General features: G+C 41.0%; 2 protein-coding genes across 9 annotated transcripts in view; one reads left to right on the top strand and one right to left on the bottom strand.

Moving 5' to 3' along the window:
- LOC144266279 (heme-binding protein 2-like) lies at positions 1-24,466 on the top strand. The gene is made up of 5 exons (XM_077819714.1): positions 1-261; positions 14,627-14,718; positions 18,658-18,799; positions 20,525-20,708; positions 21,209-24,466. Exons 1-5 carry the CDS (start codon positions 18-20, stop codon positions 21,378-21,380), a joined length of 834 nt encoding a protein of 277 aa, XP_077675840.1. The 5' UTR covers positions 1-17; the 3' UTR covers positions 21,381-24,466.
- The window catches only part of FANCM (FA complementation group M), a 142,688-nt gene that overhangs the window by 105,691 nt on the left and 11,294 nt on the right, over positions 1-25,703 (bottom strand). The gene's annotated exons all lie outside the window — the stretch shown is intronic.

Raw genomic sequence — 25,703 nt, forward strand, 5'->3', positions numbered from 1 at the left:
CCAGCGCCTCCCCCGCCATGCAGCAGGAAGCGGTCGGCTGCCGCATGAGCGGCGCGGCCGGGGAGCCCGGCGCCCCGGGGGCGATCACGCTGGAGGAGCTGGACAGCATGGCCGAGGAGCAGAGCCCCGAGGCGGCTGATCACAGCAGCAGCTGCTCCCGGGCGGAGGAGGCGGAGGCGGAGGCGGCCGCCGCCGAGCAGGAGCGTCTGCTCAGCTACTGGCAGAGCGTGGGCAGGGGGCACCAGGTGGACGTGCCCAGGGGTAAGGACCCGCCCGCTCGCCGCAGCCCGCTCGCCGCAGGCAGCGCAGGAGTGTCCCCCGGGCTCCCCACCGGCGGCCACAGGTCCCAGAGTCAGAGGGGGGTGGCTGTAGCCGACCGAGGGCTAGAGAGACCAGACGAAATGGCGAGCATGGAGAAGAGGCAGCGCACGATTAAAAGGGTTGTGTGTTTTGTGGGGCAGCCCCACTTCTCCTCTTCATCTCCATCCTCGGCTAGTTTTTCAGTCTGCCACCATAGATGCGTAAAACGGGAGCCAGGATCCAAGGCTCCCACAACAACTCCGGGTGACATTTGAGGTGGTTAGTGCTCTTGCACCCTTTTTAAGGTAATTTAAAGGCCATCCCAAAATTCAAATTTAAATTTCAGCCTCTGTACAAGTGTATTTAATTTATGCAGTAAACGAATGTGCCTGTAAGTGATGAAACAGTGTGAAGCTGGGTTAAACCTCTTAACAATAAAAACAGTTTAGGATTTAGCAAGATTACACAGAAGGAACTTGGAAGGAAGGAGCATACTTATTAGAAACTGATATTCCAATTCTTTTGGGAATCTTACAATACTGTCCTACCTTTAACAAATTTTACTTTTGTTTTATGGACTATGCAGTTTTTTCAAATGCTGTGTTTGTATAGTGAGATTGAAAAAGAAAGGGAAGAGGAGCAATGATCCTTCCAAGGAGGAGCAGGGAAGAGATTACAATATGTGTTATCACGGTGACAGGTTTCAGAGTAGCAGCCGTGTTAGTCTGTATCTGCAAAAAGAAAAGGAGGACTTGTGGCACCTTAGAGACTAACCAATTTATCTGAGCATAAGCTTTCTTGAGCTACAGCTCACTCTCAAGAAAGCTTATGCTCAAATAAATTGGTTAGTCTCTAAGGTGCCACAAGTCCTCCTTTTCTTTTTGTTATCACTACGACTCTTTAACAGAATTGGCTTCCAGACTGGTGAAACTAAAAATAATGTGTGTACAGTTATAAGGCTGGTAGGGGTGAAAGTTTACTCTTGGAAGAAAGCGGATATATGCCTGTGACTACAGGAAACGGGCAGGGAGTGGGCTGTTTAGATTGTGGTTCTGTTATAATTGATCAAAGAGCTTGCACCAATATTTTTGAAACAGTGACTTCTGCGAGGCTGCTGCTAAATATCTGGTTTACAAGCCAACTTTTACACCTTCTAATTTGTATTTATTGTCACATGTATCAAAAATTTTAGTCACTACCATCATGAAATTTCCCACAGTAATATTTTAATATGAGGGTGTGGATAGGGAGAGCTCATATTAAAGTTTGTTTGGTATTAGCTATCATGTAACAAATATCGCCTTTTGACTATAGTTAAGGGAATGTAAATTAGACCTCTAGTTTCAGGTGCTTTTGGGAAGTTACACTTCCAATTCTGAGACATGTGGCCTGAACCATCAAGAACAGAGCAGTGTGCATATGAGATAAATGGATCAGAACATGGATAAACAAAGTCACAGCTAAAACTTTGTTCAAAGTAATTGTGGAATTTTTTAAAAAAATTGTTTGGAGTAATTTTTCAGGTCCTAGGAACCTGACTTGTTTGTAGTGCAGGACATACACTAAGTAAAAAATGTGGACAGCTCATCTCTAAAACAGAGTTTGGGAATTTTCTTTGGTTTTGTTTTTTGTAAACATCTTTGTCACCATCCTTGATCCATCCAATGAAGTGAGCTGTAGCTCACGAAAGTTTATGCTCAAATAAATCTGTTAGTCTCTAAGGTGCCACAAGTACTCCTTTTCTTTTTATTTTTAGTGTTTGTAGAAAGTGACTGATACTCTATTCCTGTCGCAACAGCGGGCCCGATAGTCAAACCAATGCCTACCCACTGAACCATGGCAATGGCAAACGCCTCAATATAACAAATACAAAAGTTTTCCTTTAGTTATAAACACCGCTCCTTCACTATCATCAGAAGCAGGAAACCTATAACTGCAGGTATTTCAGATTACTTTATTCCAACTTAAGAGACTCCTTACAAATCTTTAAAAAACTGGCAAAACCAAGCCTATCCTACTTGCTTGAAGCATCCAGTTGCTGAATTTTAAAGTTATTAGCCAAGATATTTAATGCCATCATAATATAAAAGGCATTGTGTATGCCATATACCTGCTTAGGTTAGTGACTGCCAAGTAGAATCCTCCTCTCTTTTCTCAAGTGAAGCCTACAGTAGGTCTGATGAATTTAGATCAGGTGCCTGGTAGGACGTTCAGTATCTGGTGAATGTATATGTTAATAAGACCCACCACAATTAGAGGTTACCAAATCTTCATATTAACTGACTTCTAAACCAAGTCCCGTCAAATATATCAGACCAGTCCTACCCTCTTCCAACTGAAATCCCACCAAAAAGACTTGCTTCTTCTATAACACTCACATATAGTGTCAATCCTAATTACCATTTTAATATTTAAATAATTGAACCCTCAAGATGTACACATAGTGCTGCAATTCATCCTTCTTCAGCCTGTCCCCTCCCAAAGTTATTTCACATCTTATGTCATGTCTGAATGTTAAGCTTTAAAGGACATGTACCATATGGCTCAAGTACCTATCACACCTGTGGGCACTATTTTAAAAATATATATATGCTATACTCGTTTTTATGTATAAATCCATAACAAATGTTCAAATTTAAAAGCAGTTTGAATTGAGTAATATGTATTTTACTTCACAGTTCCATAATACAAGTTGTTTGGCTGACATTCCAAAGACTTACCTTCAGGCTAAACATGAAAAATTTCCTCTAATGGAATTTTTTTTAAAAAGGTCACCAGAAGGGGTGAAATAGAGCTTATAAAGAATACCTTATGCTACGGAGATACTTCAATATATCAAAAACCTTATTCCAACTACTCTCCTGAGATAAAGGTAAAAAATCCTATTACTATAAGCAGCATAGACAAGAATGTTATTCAGTGATTTAGCTTGAATTAATTTGCTTTCGTACAAAATTTTTTCTATCAACTCTCAATTTGTGTCATGTTATATATTTTATTGGACCAACTTCCATTGGTGAGAGACAAGCTTTTGAGCTTATACAGAACTCTTCTTTAGATCTGGGAAAGGTACTCCGAGGGCTAATGCAGCTGCACCGCTGTAGCATATCTGGTGAAGACGCTCTAAACCAGTGCTTTTCAAACTTTTTGTATTGGTGAGCCCTCTCACATAGCAAGTCTCTGAGTGTGATATTCCCCCCCGCTTATAAATTAAAAATGGGGAGGTAATGTAATTTAATGGGGACTTGGGGCTGTGAGCCCCACAAAGCTGACAGCTTGTGACCCCCCATGTAACTACCCTGCGACCCCCCGAAGGATCACGACACCCAGTTTGAGAACCCCTGCTCTAAACTGATAGGAGAGAGCTCTCCCATTGACTTATTTACTCCACCCCTGTGACAGGCAGTAGCTATGTCAGCTGGAGAAACTATCTACATTGGCGCTTAGGTCAGTGTAATTTACATCGTTCAGGGGTGTGGATTATTCACACCCCTGAGCGATGTAAGTTGCAGGGAAGTGGTAGTGTAGACAAACCCAGAGTGTCACAACTGAACAGATAGTAATTAGCACCTACTCTAAGGGACTACTCAAGGTGAAGTGGCCCGTTAACATTTCCTACAGTCATAGCACAAAAAGGGGGGTTAGTGGGTTGTAATAAGACATAAATCCAGTGTCTTTTTAGATCATGATTTTTAAGGTCTAGCAAAGTTATGAATTTCAGCTCCCAGGCTTGTCTTTTGAAAGTGTTGGTCAGATTTCCTTTGAGGATGAGGACTGAAAGGTCAGATATAGACCGATCGTTTTGTGAAAAGTGTTCATCCACAGATTGTGTTGTCTTATCATTTTCCTGTGTGAGGTCATTTGAGAGCATAGCAATTGTCTGATTTCAAATGGTCCCTCAGAACATGAGCTAACTACGTGTATTAAACTATCTGTTCGAACTTGTATTTAGCTGTGACATGGAGTACCTTTCCCAGACCCGAAGAAGAGCTCTATAGCACGTAAGCGTCTCTCCTCCCAACGGAATTTGGTCCAACAGAGAGACAAGTTGGGTGAGGTAATATCTTTTAAATATCCTGGGACCAACACAGCTACAACTATACTGCATATCAAATTGTAAGTCAGCCTCCGATGATATTAAAGCAGGATCTGATGTTTTAATTACTAAGCAAAAAACTTAAGGTTTAAACCAGAGATCAAAGTTAACCAATATTAACATTTTCAATAACAGAGTTCTCTTCATTAGAAGATGACATTCAAGTCACACAAATAGCATAAAGCATGCATGTTCTTGGATAAAAAATAATATAAAGAGAACTACTGTAAAGATCTGAAAATGTAACTAATTTTTCCACCCAACAGACATCTACACTTGTGGTGTACAAGATGAAACTCAGTCCTACTAACAAATAGTTACTTACCTTCCAGTAACTGTAGTTCTTAGAGATGGATTTTTCCACACACATTCCACTCAGTGTCCATGCGGGTGAGATTGGATTCTTTTGAACATCAATGTCTGCTAAGGCCACACTAGGTGCCTACCGTCAAGGACATGAAGGGTGGGGTGGCTGCAACCCAATAAAATCCTCTAGGAGCAGGAGTCCTATGAGTGGTGATGGAGGGTGCTTTGTAAAATCTGTGTGGACAACACATCTTAAAGAGCCACAGTTACTGTAAGTAACTGTTCTCTCTTCTTTCAGGGATTTGTCCACACATTCTACTCTGTGACTAAAATGGTTGCCCGGAGCTAGGGTGAGCAGAGGCTTACCTGAAGAATAATTGTAGAATCTTCACTACCAAAACTAGTATCCAACTTTGTAGCTTGCATCAGGGAATAATGAGTGGTAACGGTATGGACTGAACTCCATGTTGATGCCCTTCATTTCTCTGATATGGGGATATTACCCAAGTAGGTCACCAAAGGTGCTTGAGCCGTGAATGAGCTTTCATCTGTCCAGGTAGATCTTTCTTAGCCAAAACTTGTCATAACACAATCAGAGACCTGCTTTGAGTCTCTGATGGCATAGGTTGCTCCTTAGCCCATTCCACAAATGCCACACACAGTCTAGATGTACACCTGAATGGCATGGTCACATCTAAATAAAATGACAATGCTCAGGATTATCCAGCATGTGAAGTCTCATTTTACCTGGAGTGGAAGGCAGTTCAGGGAATGTGAAAAGACTGATGCAGAAGTTGGAAACCACCTTACGCAGAAACTTAAGGTGAGATCTGAGAGTGACAATGTTCTTGTGAAAGAATGTCGGGGGGACCCCATCACGAAGGCCTGAATCTCTCCTATTCACCTAGCTGATGTGATGGCACCAAAGAGGCTGTCTTCCTCAACATGTGATAAAGAGACCTGGTAGCCAACGGTTCAAAGGGTGGACCCATCAGTCCGGTCATCACCAATTTGAGGACCAAGGCAGGAGGGGGTTCCCACTGCCAGACCAGTGGGGAAGCATGTGAGCACCCAATGAAGAACCTTGTCGGGTGCTAGAAAATGGTACAGCCTTGTGCAGGAAGATGATTCACCAATGTCTCTGCCAAGTGTACTCATATCAAACTAAGGGTCAGGTTTTATTGTTTTAGAGAAAGTAAGTAGTTCAGTATAGCTGAAATCGGGGCTGCTACCAAGCAAGAGCTGATGCTGCATTGCCCAGACAGAAACCCTCTTCCATTTGGCTCTGTCAGTCTGGGTAAGAGTTTCCTGTTTTGGAGCAAGATGGCTTGAAATGCAGCAGAGCGGATCCTTTCTGTAGATGTTAGCCAGCCAGCATCCAGGCTATCAGATGCAGGATCCAGCCATTATTCTGTAAGACCAGATCTGATAAGGAGATGTGTCATTCTAAAAGGTTCACAAGGCTTGAGTACCAAAGCTGTCTGGACTTTGCTGGAATTATTATAACCCAACCTGCCTCAATCAGGGTCAGTATGGATTTTTCCTTGTCTACCCTGAGTCCCAGCACGTCAAAGAGGCTTAGTGTCCTTTGAAATAAGTCTGTCACTTGCTGGAAGGATTTTCCTTGTACCAGCCAGTCACTGAAGTAGGAATACACCTGGACTCCTTGTCTTCTCAGACACGCCTCGGCTAGGACATGGGGAGTACATGCAGGACTGTAGAGAAACCAAAGGGTAGGATTCTACTGACAGAGACATACATATCAGGAACCTCAGTTATCTTCTGTGAGCAGGATGTATTAGATGTGAAGGTAGGCATTTTGAAGGTTGAGAGCTGGCAAGCCAGTCCATGGGATCCAGGGAGGGGATTACAGAGGCAAGAGTCACAATACGGAATTTGAAGCAACAGACAAAGGTGTTGAAATGGTGAAGACTGAGGATAGGTCTTCAGCCCCCCTTTTTCCTTTGGGATTAGGAAATAGTGGCAAGTGGGACAGGCGGTTGCCAAAAATAGGAACAGAAGGAGGATCTGCAGACGTTCTGGCCGGACTCTCAATGTACGTGTCAAAACTGGTTTATGTCAGGAGCCCTGGAATGTGGGGCAGCAAGAAAGAACATGGTGAAATCACTGCCTCTTCCTCCAGGCTCGGAGGACTGTTAGTGCAGACAGTGACTGTCGTCTGGCATATGGTTGCTATTGTCTCAGGTGCTTCCTTTTTGGGGATGAGATGCACAAGCCTAAAGATCTCAAAGTAGTTCTTGAGTCTTTTAGGATGTGGAGAGCCTCATCCATATCACTGTTAAAGAGCTCACTGTCTTTGAATGGGAGGTCCTCCATGATGACGTAGACTTCCAGTTTCACTTCCAATGCTTAATACTACAAAGACCTCATCATCCTGGCACTGGCCATTGACCTGGTGGCTGCATCTGATGCATCAAGAGCCACTTGGAGCACTGTTTGGGCTGAAAGCTTTCCAGTTCCTCGAGCTGTCCTTTCCAGAGTCTGTCCCATAAAGGAAAGTTATATGTGGAGAGCAGCACTTGCTCCACATTCACCACTCCCAACTAAAGTCTTACTTGGTGTCACCACGCCTTCGTAGGTCATAACTGAGAAAACCAAATTCAGGACAAGCTGCTGGAAAAAAGGGCAGACACACCCCAAAACTGGTGGTTATTCTTCCGTGAGATATACCAAACCAGCAACAAATGTAAACTTGTGTCTTACCACACTGGCTAACAAGAAGTCAGAAATGCAGCCTCCTTAGATATTCCAGTCCTGGATTCAACACCCAGAACTAGACTTAAAGATGAGTGGTTCTTTAAAATCAGTTTAATTAAACAAAAGGTTCTCCTGATATCAAAGGGCCAGCCACACACCCAGGTCAATATATAACTCAGATCTTACCCAATAACCATACTGTTGCCAATCCTTTAGTATTTAAAATCTAAAGATTTATTTATAAAAAGACAGGCAGAAAATAATTAAAATTGGTTAAAGGAATCAAATACATACAATAAATGAAAAGCTCTTGGATCAGGCTTGTAGCAGTGATGGAGTAAACTGCTGGCTTAAGTCAAAGCTCTGGTTGCTTCCAAATCATTGGAAGGTCCTCAGTCCCCTGGTTAGAATGCTTAGTATAAGTCCATAGTCCAGAGGCTAGAGCAGGAAAGCAGCCAAACGGAGACGTTTCCAGGGCCTCTTATAGCTTCTCCTAGGTGGAGGGAAACTCATTGTTCCAAGCAAAGCACTCAGCACAGTTTGTGGAAGAGTACAGGCATACAAGATGGAGTTCAGTACCACATGATCTAGTCACATGCCCTTGCATTCTTCGATGAGTTATAGCAGCCATTACCCATAGTCTGGCTGAAACGTCCTCAGGAAAGTCCATCAGATCCATCAAGTTCTCTCAAGTGAAGGGAAACCCACTGTTCTCTCTGTGGAAAATTACAGGTAGCAAGATGGTGTTTGGGGTCACATGGGCAAGTCACATGTCCATGCATGATTTCACTTAGTCACAGCAGAAGCCATTACCTATACTCCAGATGGAACATTCGTAGGAAAGTCCATTAAGTGTAGACTGGCATCTCCCATGGTACATTGTGAGTTAAGTGTTCCTTAATGAGCCATTTTAACTTGAATAGTCCCTTCAAGATGTGCAGGCTAAATACCTTGTGGGTGGCTACCCAGGAGCAAACATTTGAAATCCAGGTATAGAGCTAATACTCCTAACTTCAAATACAAAAATGATACCTCCATACAAATACCACAATCATATTCAGCACATAACTTTTCTATTGACACCTAATTTGACACACTTTGTACAAGATTTGCTGCAAACGTATAACAGTGGTAGCAATAATGATCTACATGGTCATATTTTAATTAGACAACATCACACTTGGGAATACACTTTCCTCCCAAAGAGGTCTGATTTCTTCAGGTCTTTCTCTTGAGAGCAAGGCTTTGGTTGGCCCTCCTGCTTTGGCTGGCTCTCCTGTTTTGGCTTCGCATGAGCCACCTGTAATACAAGAGTACCAATAGGTTTTCACAGAAATATTCAAACACTTTAGCTAACACCTGATGTCCCCTGTTGAGAGTTTTCGATGTTGCTGTGACTAAGACAAGCTTATGCCCAATCAGTTAGGCTGATTCAAGCAGTCCAGCATTAATGGGCATGGCCACTTGCCCCAAGCAGGAAGGCTGCAGGATATCCAGAAGCTTATGTTGATTCTCTTGGATGATTTTCCACAGCAAAATATCCAGCATCTCCACTATTCTCTTTAACAGGTGCTAGAAGACCTTTAGCTTGTCCATAGAAGCAGTGGATTTAGGATTAACTGCTTTATCTGGGGAGGATGATGAGATGGCTAAAGGCAGGTGACTTTCAGGAAATGGTCACCTCCACTATATTCGTCTTCTCCCTCCATGAACAGAGGTTGAGCCAGGAAAGGGACCTGGGCTGACAGGAGCTATTTCTTTGGCAAGACAACTTTAGATGAAGCTAACTTTCTCCAGTGCAGAACAAAAAACTTTGAAACCACAAATATTTTGTGTGAAATGGAATTCTTATTTTCCAACCAGCCCTACCTACAAGCCTTAGAAAAACCACAGTTTGGACATTCTTAGTAGAGACTTATTAGCGAACAGCTAAAATTGCTGAAGCTTCTGTCCTTACTGAGCATGCTCAAGCTTCTCACATATCCTACCACTGTACTGGCCAGACTGCATGTGTGAATCCCCACAGAGCAACTGAGCATGTGTCATCCCGTAACAGCTCCAACATGTTACCATACTGCACATAAGCCATCCTCACAGAATGAGTGATCATGGTGCAGCCCACGGTAACAGGGGCAAAGACAGACCTGGCTGCTCCAGGCTGGGATGGGGCTGGGCATTGGGACTCAGAGCAGGGAGCTTCTCTCTCTTGTGGTCTCAATGACCCTCCTGCTGGCATCCAAGCAGCATGGAGAAGAAAGCTGTCTGATTCAAATGCAGAGAAGACAAAACCCAGACCTGGGGAAAGGAAAGTAGCTGGGAACGGGGACAAGAAGTCTGGTGAGTATGGGAGTGGGGGAGGAGAGAACCTGGGACACACTGAGCAAGGAGACTAGGGGGATGGGAGCGAGTAGGCTTTGGGGCACAAACACTGAGATTGGACAAGAAGCAGGGACTGGCATGACGAGGAGCTTAGAACTAAATCAGTGGGGGAAGAAATGGGGGTGCAGGGGAAGGGAGACAGATCTGACAAGGGGCTCGGTGTTCAGGGAGAACAGGGACTGGCTAAACAGAGAAACTGACAAGGAACCAGGGAGGGGAAGAGGTCGGGGGAAAGACTGAGATTGGATAAGGAGTCCAATGGAGGGAAACTAGGACTGGAATCTGGGGGAGTGGGCATGGGAGAGCAGAGAAGTTGGATGAGGAACCTGGAAAGGGACAGGAGGACTGGCTGGGCAAAGAGAATGGGTCTGGCATGAAGCTGGGTAAGCAAGAAGGAGATTGGAACAAGGAACTTGGGGTGGAGCAAAGACGCGAGTGGGACAGGACAGAAGGGTCTGTACCCACTAGAACACACTCCCCTGCAGAGTCTCACCATTCCTCTGCTGTTAGCAACTATCTTTGAAACTCACACACAAAGTGTCTCTCCACCCCCTCCAGTGCTGACCCACATACAAGATGACAACCTACAACTGCTATCAGTTATTCCATTAGCTCAAGTGGCAGAGGTCTATGCAGTGGATCTAAAAGGTTCCAAACTTGCAGAGGACGGATGTTGGTGTCCCTATAATACCACAAGAGGGCACTTCTTGTTATTCAGTTTGCTTTTTTAAAAAAGAGCTACGAAATTACATACAAAAACATATTAAAAGACTATTAGGTTGCAAAGTCAAGCACTCAGACGTTAATTCTGGCATTTCCTAGGGGCCCTGTGCCACCTTAATTCAGCCGCCTGGGTGCCAGGACTGTGATCACGAGCAACACACATGACACTTAAGAGGCTCATTTTTTTATATGCAACACCCTCTTTGCTTACAAACAGAGCAAAGTAGTGTGCAAAATGCAAGTGTGCCTTTTAGCCCAAACTAAACTGGTAGCTTTTTGATTTTAGACTTGCCAGCGTCTTATGTTATGGCATTATGACTAATCTTAAAATAATATCTTACTCTGAAACCTTAAAATATTAATCCACTGTGAATTCTTTCTGCAGCAGGATGTGAAAAATTTACAAATCTGAAGTTATGAAACCTATTTTGTCCTGATTCAAGCTTTTGTACATTACAGCTTCATTTTGCTAGAAAGTCAATATGTACTATTACAAAAGTTGACCAATTCATTTTGTCATTTTAAATATCTTCTGCACCTTTAAAGTTAAAGTAAAATCCCGTATCAAAAGTAGGTTATGTATCTCATTACATCACTGATATTTGACAAATATGTATAAAATATTATGCAATAGATGGAAACAATTGCAATATAAAAAGCCTTCTACATCACAGGTTTTAAAGTAGCATGTAGAAAAATTCCCCATGTTATTTAAATATTGAATTATGGACCTGTGGCTGTTTAAAATAAGCTTTCAAAGGACACGATCTTCAGCCAAACGTAAAGCTGGCATGTGTCATAAGTTTGGCCATTTTATTCCTTCTTAGCTTAACTCGATGATTCCCCCATGTAAGAAATCTCAGTAGTTTTTAAGTTCACGTGACAAAGCAAACTTCTTTTCAAATAAGCTGTCGTGCCTGTCTGTGGTATTTAGATACCATATTAATGTCATACTTAATTCTGTATAAGTTGCATGCACGAACTCCCGATCAGTTCCTTGACTGAAATCCCTTGTTTTGCTTCAGGGCTTTGTTGTTGTTTTTTAAATACTCTCCTACTTTGAACTCCTTGTTATTAGGGAAGGCTTGTGTAAGGAGGCAGATATTGCACCATTCTCTGAAGACAGCCAGACAGTGACTTGTCCAATTTCTATGGGTACAAAGTTTGTCACATACCCTGAGCTGAAGTGTCCTGCCCGTCAGCTTCATCATATGCTTCATCAGTCACATAATCCCTGCTGCTTGCAGCTAATAGTGGATCCCAGGGAAAGATAGTGTTTTAGGGCATGTCTACACTTTCCTCCTGAGTGATCGATCCAGCAGGGGTTGATTTATCGCGTCTAGTGAAGACACGATAAATCGACCGCCGAGCACTCTCCCGTCGACTCCAGTACTCCACCGGAGCAAGAATCGTTGGCGGAGTCGAAGGGGGGAGCGTCAGCAGTCGACCTACCGCAGTGAAGACATCGCAGTAAGTAGATCTAAGTATGTCGACTTCAGCTATGTTATTCACGTACCTGAAGTTGCGTAACTTAGATCGATCCTCCCACCTCCCCAGTGTAGACCAGGCTTAAGATAGCTACACTATAGCCCACTGAGGGCTTCAGAGGTTAGGACCAGGACCTTGAATTTGATTCAATATTGAATGGAGAGCCAATGGACTACCAGAGTTATATGCTCTCATTTATTTCTCCTGGTAGGAGAAACAGGCTGCTGCATTTTGTGCAAGTGTAGATTAATTTCCATAGATAGAATGAAAGTAACTGGAGGTGACTGAGATACTGTGGGTCACAATGACTAAACCAGTGGTTCTCAACCTATTTACCATTGTGGACCGCAAATGCAGCTCTCTATGCGTTATGTGGGAAGCATCCACACACACATGTCATACGATTAACTAAAAAAATTTAATCACAATTAATCGCACTGTTAAACAACAGAATACCAATTTAAATGTATTAAATATTTTTGGATCTTTTTCTACATTTTCAAATATATTGATTTCAGTTACAACACAGAATACAAAGTGTACATTGCTCACTTCATATTATTTGATAAGTATTTGCACTGTAAAAATGATAAAAAATAGTATTTTTCAATTCATCTCATACAAGTACTGTAATTCAATCTTTTTATTGGAAAAGTACAACTTACAAATGTCGGGGTGGGCGGCTGTTACATAACTGCACTCCAACACAAAACAGTGTGCAACTTTGGAGCCTACAAGTCCACTCAGTCCTACTTCTTGTTCAGCCAGTCGCTAAGACAAACAAGTTTGTTTACATTTACAGGAGAAAATGCTGCCCGATTCTTATTTACAATGTCACCTGAAAGTGAGAACAGGTGTTCTCACATAGCACTTTTGTAGCCAGCATTGCAAGGTATGTGTGTGCCACATATACTAAGCATTGGTATGCCCCTTCATGCTTCGGGCACCATTCCAGAGGACATGATTCCATGCTGATGACACTTCTTAAAAAAAAAGTGTTAATTAAATTTGTGAATGAACTCCTGGGGGACAATTGTATCTCTCTGGCTCTGTTTTACCTGCATTCTGCCATATATTTCATGTTATAGTAGTCTCGGATGATGAATGAGCACATTGTTTGTTTTACAAACACTTTCGCTGTAGATTTGACAAGACACAAAGAAGTTACCAATCTCAGATTTCTAAAGATAGCTACAGCACTTGACCCAAGGTTTAAGAATCTGAAGTGCCTTCCAAAATCTGAGAGGGATGAGGTGTGGAGCATGCTTTCAGAAGTCTTGAAAGATCAACACTCGGATGCGGAAACTACAGAACCTGAACCACCAAAAAAGAAAATCAATCTTCTGCTGGTGGCATCTGACTCAGATGATGAAAACGAACATGCGTCGGTCCACGCTGCTTTGGATTGTTATCAAGCAGAACCCGTCATCAGCATGGATGCATGTCCTCTGGAATGGTAGTTGAAGCATGAAGGCACATAAGAACATTTAGCGCATCTGGCATGGAAATATCTTGTGACACCAGCTACAATAGTGTCATGTGAACGACTGTTCTCACTTGCAGGTGACATTGTGAATGAGAAGCGGGCAGCAATTATCTCCTGCAAATGTAAACTAACTTGTTTGTCTGAGTGATTGGCTGAACAAGAAGTACAATTGACTGGATTTGTAGGCTCTAAAGTTTTACACTGTTTTATTTTTGAGTGCAATTAATTTTTTTGGACATAATTCTACACTTGTAAGTTCAACTTTCATGATAAAGAGACTGCACTACAGTACTTATATTAAGTGAACTGAAAAATACTATTTCTCTTGTTTTTTTACAGTGTAAATATTTGTAATCAAAAACATAAATTGAGCACGGTCCACTTTGTATTCTGTGTTGTAATTATAATCAATATATTTGAAAATGTATAAAACATCCAAAACTATTTTTAAAGTGACAGGTTTCAGAATAACAGCCGTGTTAATCTGTATTCGCAAAAAGAAAAGAAGGACTTGTGGCACCTTAGCGACTCACCAATTTATTTGAGCATAAGCTTTCGTGAGCTACAGCTCACTTCATTTTTAAAATGGTATTCTATTATTGTTAAACAGTGTGATTGTGTTTATTTTTTTAATCATGCGATTAATTGTGATTAATTTTTTTAATCGCTTGTCAGCCCTAAAACACACACACACACACACACACTGTGGATGCAGCCCACATATATAAAACCCATATACCTTCGAGGATGTCATGTGGGCCACAGTTGTATACTGATTGGGCATGTTGAGAACCACTGGACTATGCTCTTATCTAGGTATTGTTTCCTGAACAGCTGTACATGTTGGGGTTTTCTACTGGAGCAGTGGGAGTGTCAACAAGCAACAAGGAGTATAGTAGGGCTCAGACAATATGCTACTTTGTGATATGAATAAATAGAGTCTCAAATTTCTATAATTTTAGAGGTGCAAAGGTAAGAGTCAACTGACTATGTCTTTCTACACTGAGGTAAGTCAGGCTCATTTTTAACAAAAACACAAAAGCAAAGTGGGCCAAAATAAAACCACATGTGCTTACTCCTTATTTCTGTAGTTTCAATTCTAGAATTAAAAACATATGATGTCATTGCAGACATGGCAGAGCCAATCCAGCAACTGACCAGAAATAATCAACATCAGGAGAGGGAAAGTATCCCATTTACACTGGTACACCGCAAAGAAAAGGTAATTCTTTTCCTGCAAAGTATTTATTCTGGTATTTGAAATGAGTACACTTTGATAAGCAATTTAATTGTATACGTGTTCAAGACTGATACAAACCTGGCCCTAATGTCTTAACAGTCCATAATTGAAGAAAGCGAGAACAGTACACACAAGTGATTGAAATCAGTATGCCTAGAATGAAAGTTAGGTGACCCAAAAACACTTCAGTATGTGAACATCCCAAATCAGTAACTGAATGTGTACTTAAATTAAAAGAGTTTAAAGGATATTTTCCCTTTATTTACCTTGTAAAAGGAAAGTTCAAAATTTTGAATACATTTTCCTTTCCCAATGAAAATCCAGAATGTGTGTCTTGCCAGGTATGCAAGAGATGTTATTTTCAAATATAATTTTAAAAAATAAAGTCAGTGTTTCCCCAAGCAATTAGATTAAGTCCAAATTAAACAGAAAAAGTTAAAGTGAGAAACAGAGTATGAGATTTGTATGAACACCGCATAATAGCTACTGAAAGCTTAATGCAAGCTAAATACTTAGATATGTTAACTTCAACAGTAAGAGTCCAAAAAAAGACTGTCCTTGAGCATACTTTTGATTTGTGAATTTGCCATTTTGTACAATCCATGCTTCCTCTGATCCAGAGAACAGAATACCTTCTCTCTACTCAGAGCCTGGGTTAGCTACAGTCTAGTTCTGCTTTGCAGATTTCAGGAATACACATGTAGAAATTATCTTTAAAATGCCTCCAAGATAACATTTCCACTCCTTCAGACTATTTGAAAGTCATTTCTAGTTTTCCACTTCCACTCTCAAAATGTATCACTAAGCTGGCTAATCAAGTGGTAGGGTTAACTTCTCTGTTTATCAGATCCATTGTTTTATCAGTACACAAAGGCTGTTACCAAAAGTGAGTAAAAAAATTCTCATTAGATATTTAAAAGCAAAAAGGTGAAGCCAGAAGAATTGGATTATCTATCTATAGCTAATTCAATTAATTTCACCTGTTTACTAATAGACAGTATTAGGTATTGGAACTACAACAAACATTCATTGCAAACAGATTTCAGACTCCGGATTTTTCACCAATTGCATGTGCCATTTACTAGTCATTACAAATAATAGCATGGCCAAGCAGAAGGGGTCCAGGTTGGAAGAAAATGAGCAGAAGAATCTGTGCTCTGTAGAGCATACTCCCACCCAGAAGCTGGAATCTAACCCAAGATTCCTGAGCCTCACTATTCCTCTGCTATCAGCAACTGTGAAACCCACCAGCAAATGTAAAGGAGTACTTGTGGCACCTTAGAGACTAACCAATTTATTTGAGCATGAGCTTTCGTGAGCTACAGCTCACTTCATCGGATGCATACCGTGGAAACTGCAGCAGACTTTATGTATACACAGAGAATATGAAACAATACCTCCTCCCACCCCACTGTCCTGCTGGTAATAGCTTATCTAAAGTGATCATCAGGTTGGGCCATTTCCAGCACAAATCCAGGTTTTCTCACCCTCCACTCCCCCACACAAATTCACTCTCCTGCTGGTGATAGCCCATCCAAAGTGACAACTCTTTACACAATGTGCATGATAATCAAGTTGGGCCATTTCCTGCACAAATCCAGGTTCTCTCACCCCCTCACACCCCTCCCAAAAACCACACACACAAACTCACTATCCAGTAGTCATAGTTCTCAGAAAAAAACAGAGCAGACACTGTTCTTTTAGGCAGACTGGCTTGCTGGGGATACCAGTGTAGATCAGATAGTGCTGCAGCCTTAAAACCTCTGTCAGGAGGGAGTCAGACAGTTCCCACCCAGGAGAGGTGATGCCTGGAACCTGGAAATCTTTAAGCAGGTTCCTGAAGAGACCATGGAGGGGGAATACAGGTGCCGTTATCCTGGAACCGTGACAGTTACATACTATTTTCCTCTACAGGATCTGTGCCTCATTCAGTGGATGTGATGGATAGTGCTCTGGGTATGAATCAAGGCTGTGTAGCACAGGAGGCTGTTGCCGATAGGACCCCTGCCTCTTGCAGAAATTAGAAGGTGTGTAGGAATGAGGCAGGGGATTGCAGGGAGAGAAAGATGGTCTCACAGTTAGCTGAATGCTGCCCTGGAGAATCAGATTCTATCTCTGCCTCTGCCCCCATTTTCTTATGTAATGCTGGACAAGTCACTTAAACCCAAACTTTTCAGGGGTGTTCACTAATTGTGTTCCTCATTTTCTGGGTGCCCAACTTGAGACACATGGCTATGATCTGAATAAATGCTGAGCACTCACTGCTGCTACTGCAGTCAGCTGGAGCTGTGCTTTGAACATATGAATTGTTATATAATGCTAGGTACGCTGAAAAGATCATGTTGTTGGCCTCTCAAATTAAGCACCCAAAACCAGTGGATACTTTTGACCTGTATCTCTGCCTTCAGCTCCCCTTTGGTAAAATGGGCATAGTAATATCCCTTTATCTCACAGGAGCATTGCAAAGATTGATTAATTATGGTTCATGAAGCACACACTTAACGATGAGTTCTGTAGAAAAGTCCAGGAGGAAAATAATACTGTCTTTAGAGCTGGGTTTGAATAGTGTGGAACGAATAAGATGTAAAGCCGCACATTCAACAACGAGGATAAAACAAATACTGCATAGCTGCTCATTAAGTGAGTACTGTCCATCCTGTGCACTGAATGAGGCAGGAGTTCTGGGGGAAAAAATAGTAGGTCATCAGGTAATTAGAGACTGTACCATAATGCATAGGTGTAAGGGAGTGAATTAAGGCTGCATGGGCAACTTTAATTCTGGTATTTCTTTATCTTTGAGTGCTTGACTTTGAAACCTCAATGTTCTTTGAACATAGCTGGTAATTTACAAGTAGTACTGCAAACTCATTGAATGCTAAATCAGTTTAAGTTATGTTTCAGAGTAGCAGCCGTGTTAGTCTGTATTCGCAAAAAGAAAAGGAGTACTTGTGGCACCTTAGAGACTAACCAATTTATTTGAGCATAAGCTTTCGTGAACTACAGCTCACTTCATCGGATGCATAAAGTGGAAAATACAGTGAGGAGATTTATATACACACAGACCATGAAAAAATGGGTGTTCATCATACACATTGTAAAGAGACTGATCACTTAAGATGAGCTATTACCAGCTCATTATTCAAAAGGTTTTCTCTCCCCCCACCCCACTCTCCTGCTGGTAATAGCTCATCTTAAGTGACCTCTCTCTTTACAATGTGTATGATAAACACCCATTTTTTCATGGTCTGTGTGTATATAAATCTCCTCACTGTATTTTCCACTTTATGCATCCGATGAAGTGAGCTGCAGCTCACAAAAGCTTATGCTCAAATAAATTGGTTAGTCTCTAAGGTGCCACAAGTACTCCTTTTCAGTTTCAGTTATATTACCTTGCACTAACCTCCACATAAATCTGTTTTATGATCAAGTTACAGCACCATTGATTATGGCCCTTGTCAAGGTAATCATTGATATTGATTAGAGTTAATGGAAAACTTGGAAAAAAATGAATACATCAAAACGTGTAGATGGCCCCACTACCAGAGTTTTAAGTCTTAAAAAAATCCTGCAACTTACCAGTGTAATAATCTTTTGAGGCAAGTGGCTAGCACGCAGCTATACCTCAGCAGACAATCCCCATTAGATAACCTCAGTGTTAGCTACAAAAAAAGTGAACTAAATATTTAAGACTTGAAAAGCAATATTCTTTATAATTTTTTTAATTGGAACACCTAGATTTTAGTATAAGTCACGTCATTCTTTTCATTCTCCTGCCCATGTACCAGATAGCTTATTTCCTTTCAAAATAGGCAAAGGATCTGACTTAGTCATCTTAAACACTGAGAAGTTCTTTAAATTACCCATACCAAAGCTTAACATCAAATAAAGATACTAACTCATTGTCCGATTTTTTGTTTGCAGTTTGGGGAAGTGCTTTACGAAAAACGTCAGTATGGAAAAGCTAAATGGGCTTGTATTAAAATGCAAGAAGAACAGTATGAACAGAGCATATGTCTGGGATTCATGAAGCTTATGAAATATATTTGTGAGCAGAACTCTTCAGGTAACTACAGATGCTAGTTTTGAATTACAACATCGTCTGCTATTTATGCTCCAGCACCTCTCATCAATTCTAGTTTGATTTGCACCAACCAAATACACAATCCTTTATAGTAGAAACAGCTCCCTGTGACAGCTTCTTTGTATTGGAAATGAAAACAAAAAACACTCAAACTGAAATGCCTCCTTGCACAAACATTTCAAAAGCACAAGTTTTATAATTGAGTGATCTCCAGCTTTTATTTCCCACCAGGTCCTCTCCCTTTCAAATTCTGATGAGGCTGGGATTTGTGATTTTTGTACTACACTGAGTACACGATCAGCACTAGACAAATGAGTTTTTCCTGAAAGGCTGTCTGGATATTGGTCATTCAAATATTTCTAAACTGTTAGAATACTAATGAAAAATTGTAAGAGTCAGTTTGCACAGCTAAAGGCCAGAAAAGACCACTAGATCATCTATTTCTAATCTGATCTCTTGTATAATACAGGCCACTAAATTTCACCCAAGTACCACTGTATTGAGCCAAACATGCGTTAGCCAACACGAGCTATCTTCCTTGTATTGGAAGGCATCCAGTCTTGATTTGGAAATTTGTTCCAATCATCATTACCCTCCCTATTAAAAATTTGTGCCAAATTTCCGATATAAATTTGTCTGGCTTCAGCTTCCATTTATTGATTCGTGTGCCGTTTTCTGCTACATTACAGAGCCCTTTAGTACACAGAATTTTCTCCCCCCAAAAGTACATATACACTAATCAAGTCACCTCCAGTTTTTCAACTTCCTTTCTAAAATGTGAACACCAGAAATGGACAAAGCATCCCAGTATCAGTCTCATCAATACCCATATACAGAGGTAAAAATCACCTCCCTACTCCCATTCCCCTCTTTATCCATCCAAGGATTGCATTAGTCCTTTTTGCCACAGTTATCATATTAGGAGCTCACACTGAGTTGCTTGTCCACTATGACCCCTAAATCTTTTTCATAGTCACTGCTTTCCAGGATACAATCCCTCATTCTGTAGATATGGCCTGCACTATTAGATGTATAACTCTGCATTTGGCTGCGTTAAAATGCAAAATAATGATCAGTAGTGTGTGTGTGTGTGTGTGTAAAAATATATATACAAACCTGTTAGATTAATAAACCTAAAAAGACAAGTGTTCAGGGTTAAGGCAGTTTGTGGAATAAGGGAATTATTCCTGTGTAACTCCATGTCTGGAGGACCCTATTCTGCAATGAGAATGCTCCTATTCCAAATCCATGTGGATTAAGTTATTTCAGACAAAGGTACTCTTATTGCAGAACAGCAGCATCCACTCATGGAGTTAATCAGGAATAATTAATTCGCTTTAAATTCACACACTACATTACTCTGATTAACTTTCATGTGGTAGACAAGCCCTATCTTTGCCAAACCTAACTACATCTAGACAGGGAAGAGCTCTCAGAACACTTCATTTTAATATATTGTATGTACTGCAAGTCCAAGGCACAGTGGAAGATTAATATCAACTAGCTGCCTCCAGCCAACAGCACCTAAAGCCACCACTTTCTAAATCTACTGAATTCCATTCTGCTATGAAAAACTTTTCTACTCTACAGTACTTTATCTATGCTTAGCTTAAGAATGTTCAATATTAGTTTTAAAACTTCATACATATTGAGTGCAAAAGTTCTCTTTTGTGTTCTCTAGAGTGATGGTCATGTATTTTTCTTTAGGGCTGTACTTGGGGATGACTGTACCCATTGTGACTCTAGTGCACACTACTGAATCTCACGCAGAGATCACACCTTCAGTGACAGTCGCATACTACCTGCCGGCACTGCTGCAGGAGCAGCCACCTCAGCCTTACGATCCTGAGATAATTATTGAAGAGTGGCCTCCTACTGTTGTTTATACTAGGTAAGAAACACATTAATACTGTTCTAGTAAAGCCTTACGTAGTACCGGTCTCTTTCTATATATTCAAAATAGAATATGACAAAAACTAAAAGCTAACACTGAAAATCAAAGCGTGTGTTATATCTATTAAATACCTCCTGTTTCAAAGACCAAAGTCAAAGTCAACTCAGGAGATAACTATTACATTCTGTAGACTGTTGCTAAGGTCACAGAAGTATTTAACTTTTTGAAGTAAATTAGTTATGGTGATACTTCTATTGCGTCTTTTTATATAAAAAATGGAATGATGAGTGCAACAGGGAATGTTACATCTGACACGTGTAAATTTTGGGTTAAGAAACATTTTAGCAGTTATCACCATGTATAATACATACATTAAGCAGTATCATTGAGAATCACCATAGAACCACTGGGAAGAGAAAAAGAATCTTCCAGGTTTAGAGGGGACTTCAGGAAATACAATAAAAGAATAGAATATAATTAAAAATTGGTTGTTGCAGGAGCTTCAGAGGGGTCACCAATGAAGACTCTATAATGAGAGAAATAAACTTCTTGGCAGAACTTCTGGAGAGCCCTGAGCTATGTTTGCAGAATATATTCATTGTTGCAGGATACACCAATCCAGCTGCTGCAAATCGACACAATGAAATATGGTTCCTGCAAAGGCCGTAGTCTCCCATTTCTGATGCCTAGCATTTTCCAAATTCAGTTTGTACACAATGGCACGCTTAAATTTGCAAGTGAATCATGTCAGGCTAGTCGACAGCTTTATGATAAGTCTTTAAGTCTTTGTGATAAACTATACACAATTTTTAATCCTATTTTCCTTAACTACATATTGCAGTCTATCAAATTAGCAAGACAATCAATCCAATTTAGTTATTGAGCCATCAGGGTTAACATCTGAAATTTTACTGCCAATTCAGAAAAAGTCTTATACACAATTTCTCATTAGTTACTTCAGTTTTTACAGTTTATCCATAATATTTCTGAGATTTATAGTACTTTTCGAATTGATTCATGTAATCTTTGTAAACAAGATAAATTCAAGTCACAAAGGTATAGATCATAAGTTCTAGTGTTAAAAAACTAAACTTTTTAGATTTTTCAAATATTAACATTTTAAATATTTTTCCACTACAGCATCTCTAGGGTGCCCAAAACATTTAGCAGGAGATTTTCAAAAGTGCTCAGTGTTGGCCTAACTCTGTTCCCAGGGAAGACAATAATAAAAGTTGGGAGCAGAGTCTGGTCAATGCTGAGCGCTTTTGAAAAATCCCACCCTCGAGTACAGGTTTTCCCCACTCTTCTCAAAAACTGAGTTAACCAAAGTATTTGTCACCTTTGAAATACAGAGTCCAGGATGCGAAGAGTCAGTTGCATTATTCATTCAAGTTTTGTAAGTAAATAGTTCAATTTTTCCATTTTTTAAAACTCACTACCACACACCCATATATGACTGAATACAGTACTCAGCAGACAGAAGATAGACATCATTCCGGCTCAGCTGTTCAACTTACTGAGTGACATGACCTTTAAAGAGAGCTTTGCCTAGATATTCAGAATATAGTAATCAAGGCAGATTAATTGGCATCACGGAAACTTGAAGGGATAAATCTCCTGACTGAAATATTGGTATATAGGGGTACAGCTTGTTCAGGAAGGGCAAAACATGAGGAGGTCCATAAGGGGGTGGGAGGCAGACTAGTTGAAAGTTTCTGAGTAAAGATAAAAGGGAGAGAAAATGTGTGTGACATCACAGTAGGAGTCAAATATAGACCACCAGGAAGAAGAAGTGGATGAGGAATCTCTAGAACAGACAACAGAAATATCAAACACAAGACCGGATAGTAACAGGGAAATAACTATGTAGACATCTGTTGGAAAAGTAATATGGCAAAGCACAAGTTCTTGGAATATACTGGGAACAACTTGGTGTTTCAGAAAGTGGAGGAAGTAACTGGGGGACAGCCATTTTAGATCTGAATCCAACCAATGGGGAGGAATTGGTAAGGAATCTGAGGGTCGAAGGCAATTTGGTATAAACTGATCAAGAAATGACAGATTCTAAGGAAAGAAAGGAGGAAGAGCAGCAGAACAAGGACACTGCACTTCAAACAAGTAGACTTTTAACAAACCCAGAACTGATAGATTTTTCTTCCCATGGAACTTTATCTAAGTGACAGAGGAGTTTAGGAAATCTGGCAGTTTCTCAAGGAGACAATATTATAGGCAGAACAGCCATCTATTCCCAAGTGAAGGAAAGACTGGAAGAATAGTGAGAGGCAAATATGGCTCCATCAGGAGCTCTTTAAGGACATGAACATCAAAAAGGAATCCTACAAAAAGTGGAAACATGGACAAACTGGTAGGGAGCAGTACAAAAACGAACACAGGCATGTAGGAACAAAATCACAAAGGCTAAGGCACAAAGTCAGTTACACTGAGCAAGGGATATAAAAGGCGATAAGATGATGTTCTTTAGATATATTAGAAGCAAGAGAAAGATGAAGGAAAGCACAGGTTCGCTACTTAGCAGGGAAAGAAAGCTAATAACTGATGACATCACCAAGGCTGATGTGTTTAATTCCTGTTTTGCTTCAGTATTCATTAAATACTCAACAAAATTAATATTGACAACAAGAGGGAAGGAACACAAGCCAAAATAAGAAAAGAACAAGTTAAAGAATATTTATCTAATTAGATGTATTCAAGTTGGCAGGGCCTGACGAAATTCATCCTGGAGTACTTAAACTAGCTGAAGCAATCTTTGCGCAATTTGCAATTTTCTTTGAGATCTTCTGGAGGATGGGTGAGGTCCCATAGGACTGGAGAAGGGCCAATGTAGTACCTAACTTTAAAAAGGGAACAAAGAGGACCTGAGAAATTCTAGACCACTCAGCCTAACATTGATAGGTGAAAGATTCTGGAACAAATTATTAATCAATCAGTTTGTAAGTACCTGGATGATAACAGGGTTATAAAGAATAGCCAGCATAGATTTGTCAAGAACAAATCATGCCAAATCAACAAACTTCATTCTTTGACAGGGTTATTGTCCTACTAAATAGGAGGAAAGATCTGATATATCTTGATTTTAGTAAGGCTTTTGACAGTTCCATATGACATTCTCATAAGCAAACTAAGAAAATGTGGTCTAAATTAAATGTGGTCTGCATTACCTAGGGAGGTGGTGGAATCTCCTTCCTTGGAAGTTTTTAAGATCAGGCTTGACAAAGCCCTGGCTGGGATGATTTAATTGGGGATTGGTCCTGCTTTGAGCAGGGGGTTGGACTAGATGACCTCCTGAGGTCCCTTCCAACCCTGATATTCTATGATTCTAAGTGCACAATTGGATGAAAGACCATACTCAAAGTAGTTATCAATAAGGCTGCAAATTTGTCATGGAGGTCATGGATTCCATGACCTTGGTGACTTCTGCAGTGGCCAGCTGCACCGGCTGCTGCTGGGGCAGTCTTGGGCCATTCCCGCCCCACTCCGAACAGCAGCAGGAGTTTGGGTGGAGGGCAGGAGGGGGTGAGGGCTCTGGTTGGCGTTTACCTCGGAGGGGCTCCCCGGAAGCAGTTACATCCACCTCCCTTGGCTCCTAGGGGGAAGCACGGCCAGGGGGCTTTGTGCACTGCCTGCACCTGCAGGCACTGTCCCCGCAGCTCCCATTGGCCGCGGTTCCTGGCCAGTGGGAGCTGCGGAGCCAGCACTCAGGAAAGAGGCAGTGCACAGAACTGCCTGGCCATGCCTCTGCCTAGGAGCTGAGGGAGGAGGATGGTCTGAATTCAACAAAATGAAATTCAACGAAGACAAGTGCAACGTACTTAGGAAGGAAAAATCAAATGCACAACAACAAAGTGGGAAATAATTGGCTAAGTGGCACTACTATTGAGAAGGACCTGAGAGTTATAGTGGATCACAAACTGAATACAAGTAAATAATGGGATACTGTTGCAAAAACTGGAGTAGTGTGTCCAATCCTGGGTGCCACAATTCAGGAAAGATGTGGACAAACTGGAAAATCCAAAACACAGTAACAAAAATGACAAAAGCTTCAGAAAAGCTAATCTATGAGGAAAGGTTAGAAAAACTGGGCATGGTTAGTCTTGAGAAAAGACGACTGAGGGGGGGACCTGATAACAGTCATCAAACAGGTTAATGGCTATTGTAGAGGAAGGTGATCAGTTGTTCTCCATGACCACTGAAGGCAGGACAAGTAGTAATGGTATTAATCTGCAGGAAGGGAGATTTAGGTTAGATATTAGTAAAACTATAATGGTTGTTAAGCTCTGGAACAGGCTTCCAAGGGAGGTTGTGGAATCCCCATCACTGGAGGTTTTTAACAACAGGTTGGACAAACACCTGTCAGAGATGGTCTAGATTTATTTGGGCCTGCCTCAGCGCAGGGCATTGGACTTGATGACCTCCCAAAGGCCCTTCCAGCTCTACATTGCTATGATAGCTAGCATACAGCCTTAATCTGAAACCCAGTAAGAAGTTCATCACATTACAACTGAAGAAGTGTATTCACAGGAAAAGTCCAGTGGTTAACCGTATACAATATTGATTAGATACATGAAAAGAATTTTCAAAGTAGTTTTTAGATGACATTTGTTTCAGGGCCACAGGACTCTCTGTTGCTTTTACAAATCCAGACTAACACAGCTACCCCTCTGATACTTGGAAGATATCTTACGTTATATTAAGTGCAAATATATAGCTTATGCAGACCTATGAGTTTCAATACAGGATCCAGAGATGCAGTTAGATTTCAGTTTCTGTCCAATCAATTCACATATGTGGCAAATACAGGAAAGGGGAGAAATAGGTGGTTTCACAATAGCTTACCAAGGTTTCCTGGCAGACACTGAAAACCTATGCATTTTGTTTACTCAATAGTAATATCATCAAAACATGTTTTTTGGCAATACAAACTTCAAAAATCTATAGGAAACAGTTAATGCCTATAGTCTGAAAGCATCAGTT

Source organism: Eretmochelys imbricata, chromosome 6, assembly GCF_965152235.1.
Source record: "Eretmochelys imbricata isolate rEreImb1 chromosome 6, rEreImb1.hap1, whole genome shotgun sequence".
Lineage (NCBI taxonomy): Eukaryota > Metazoa > Chordata > Testudines > Cheloniidae > Eretmochelys > Eretmochelys imbricata.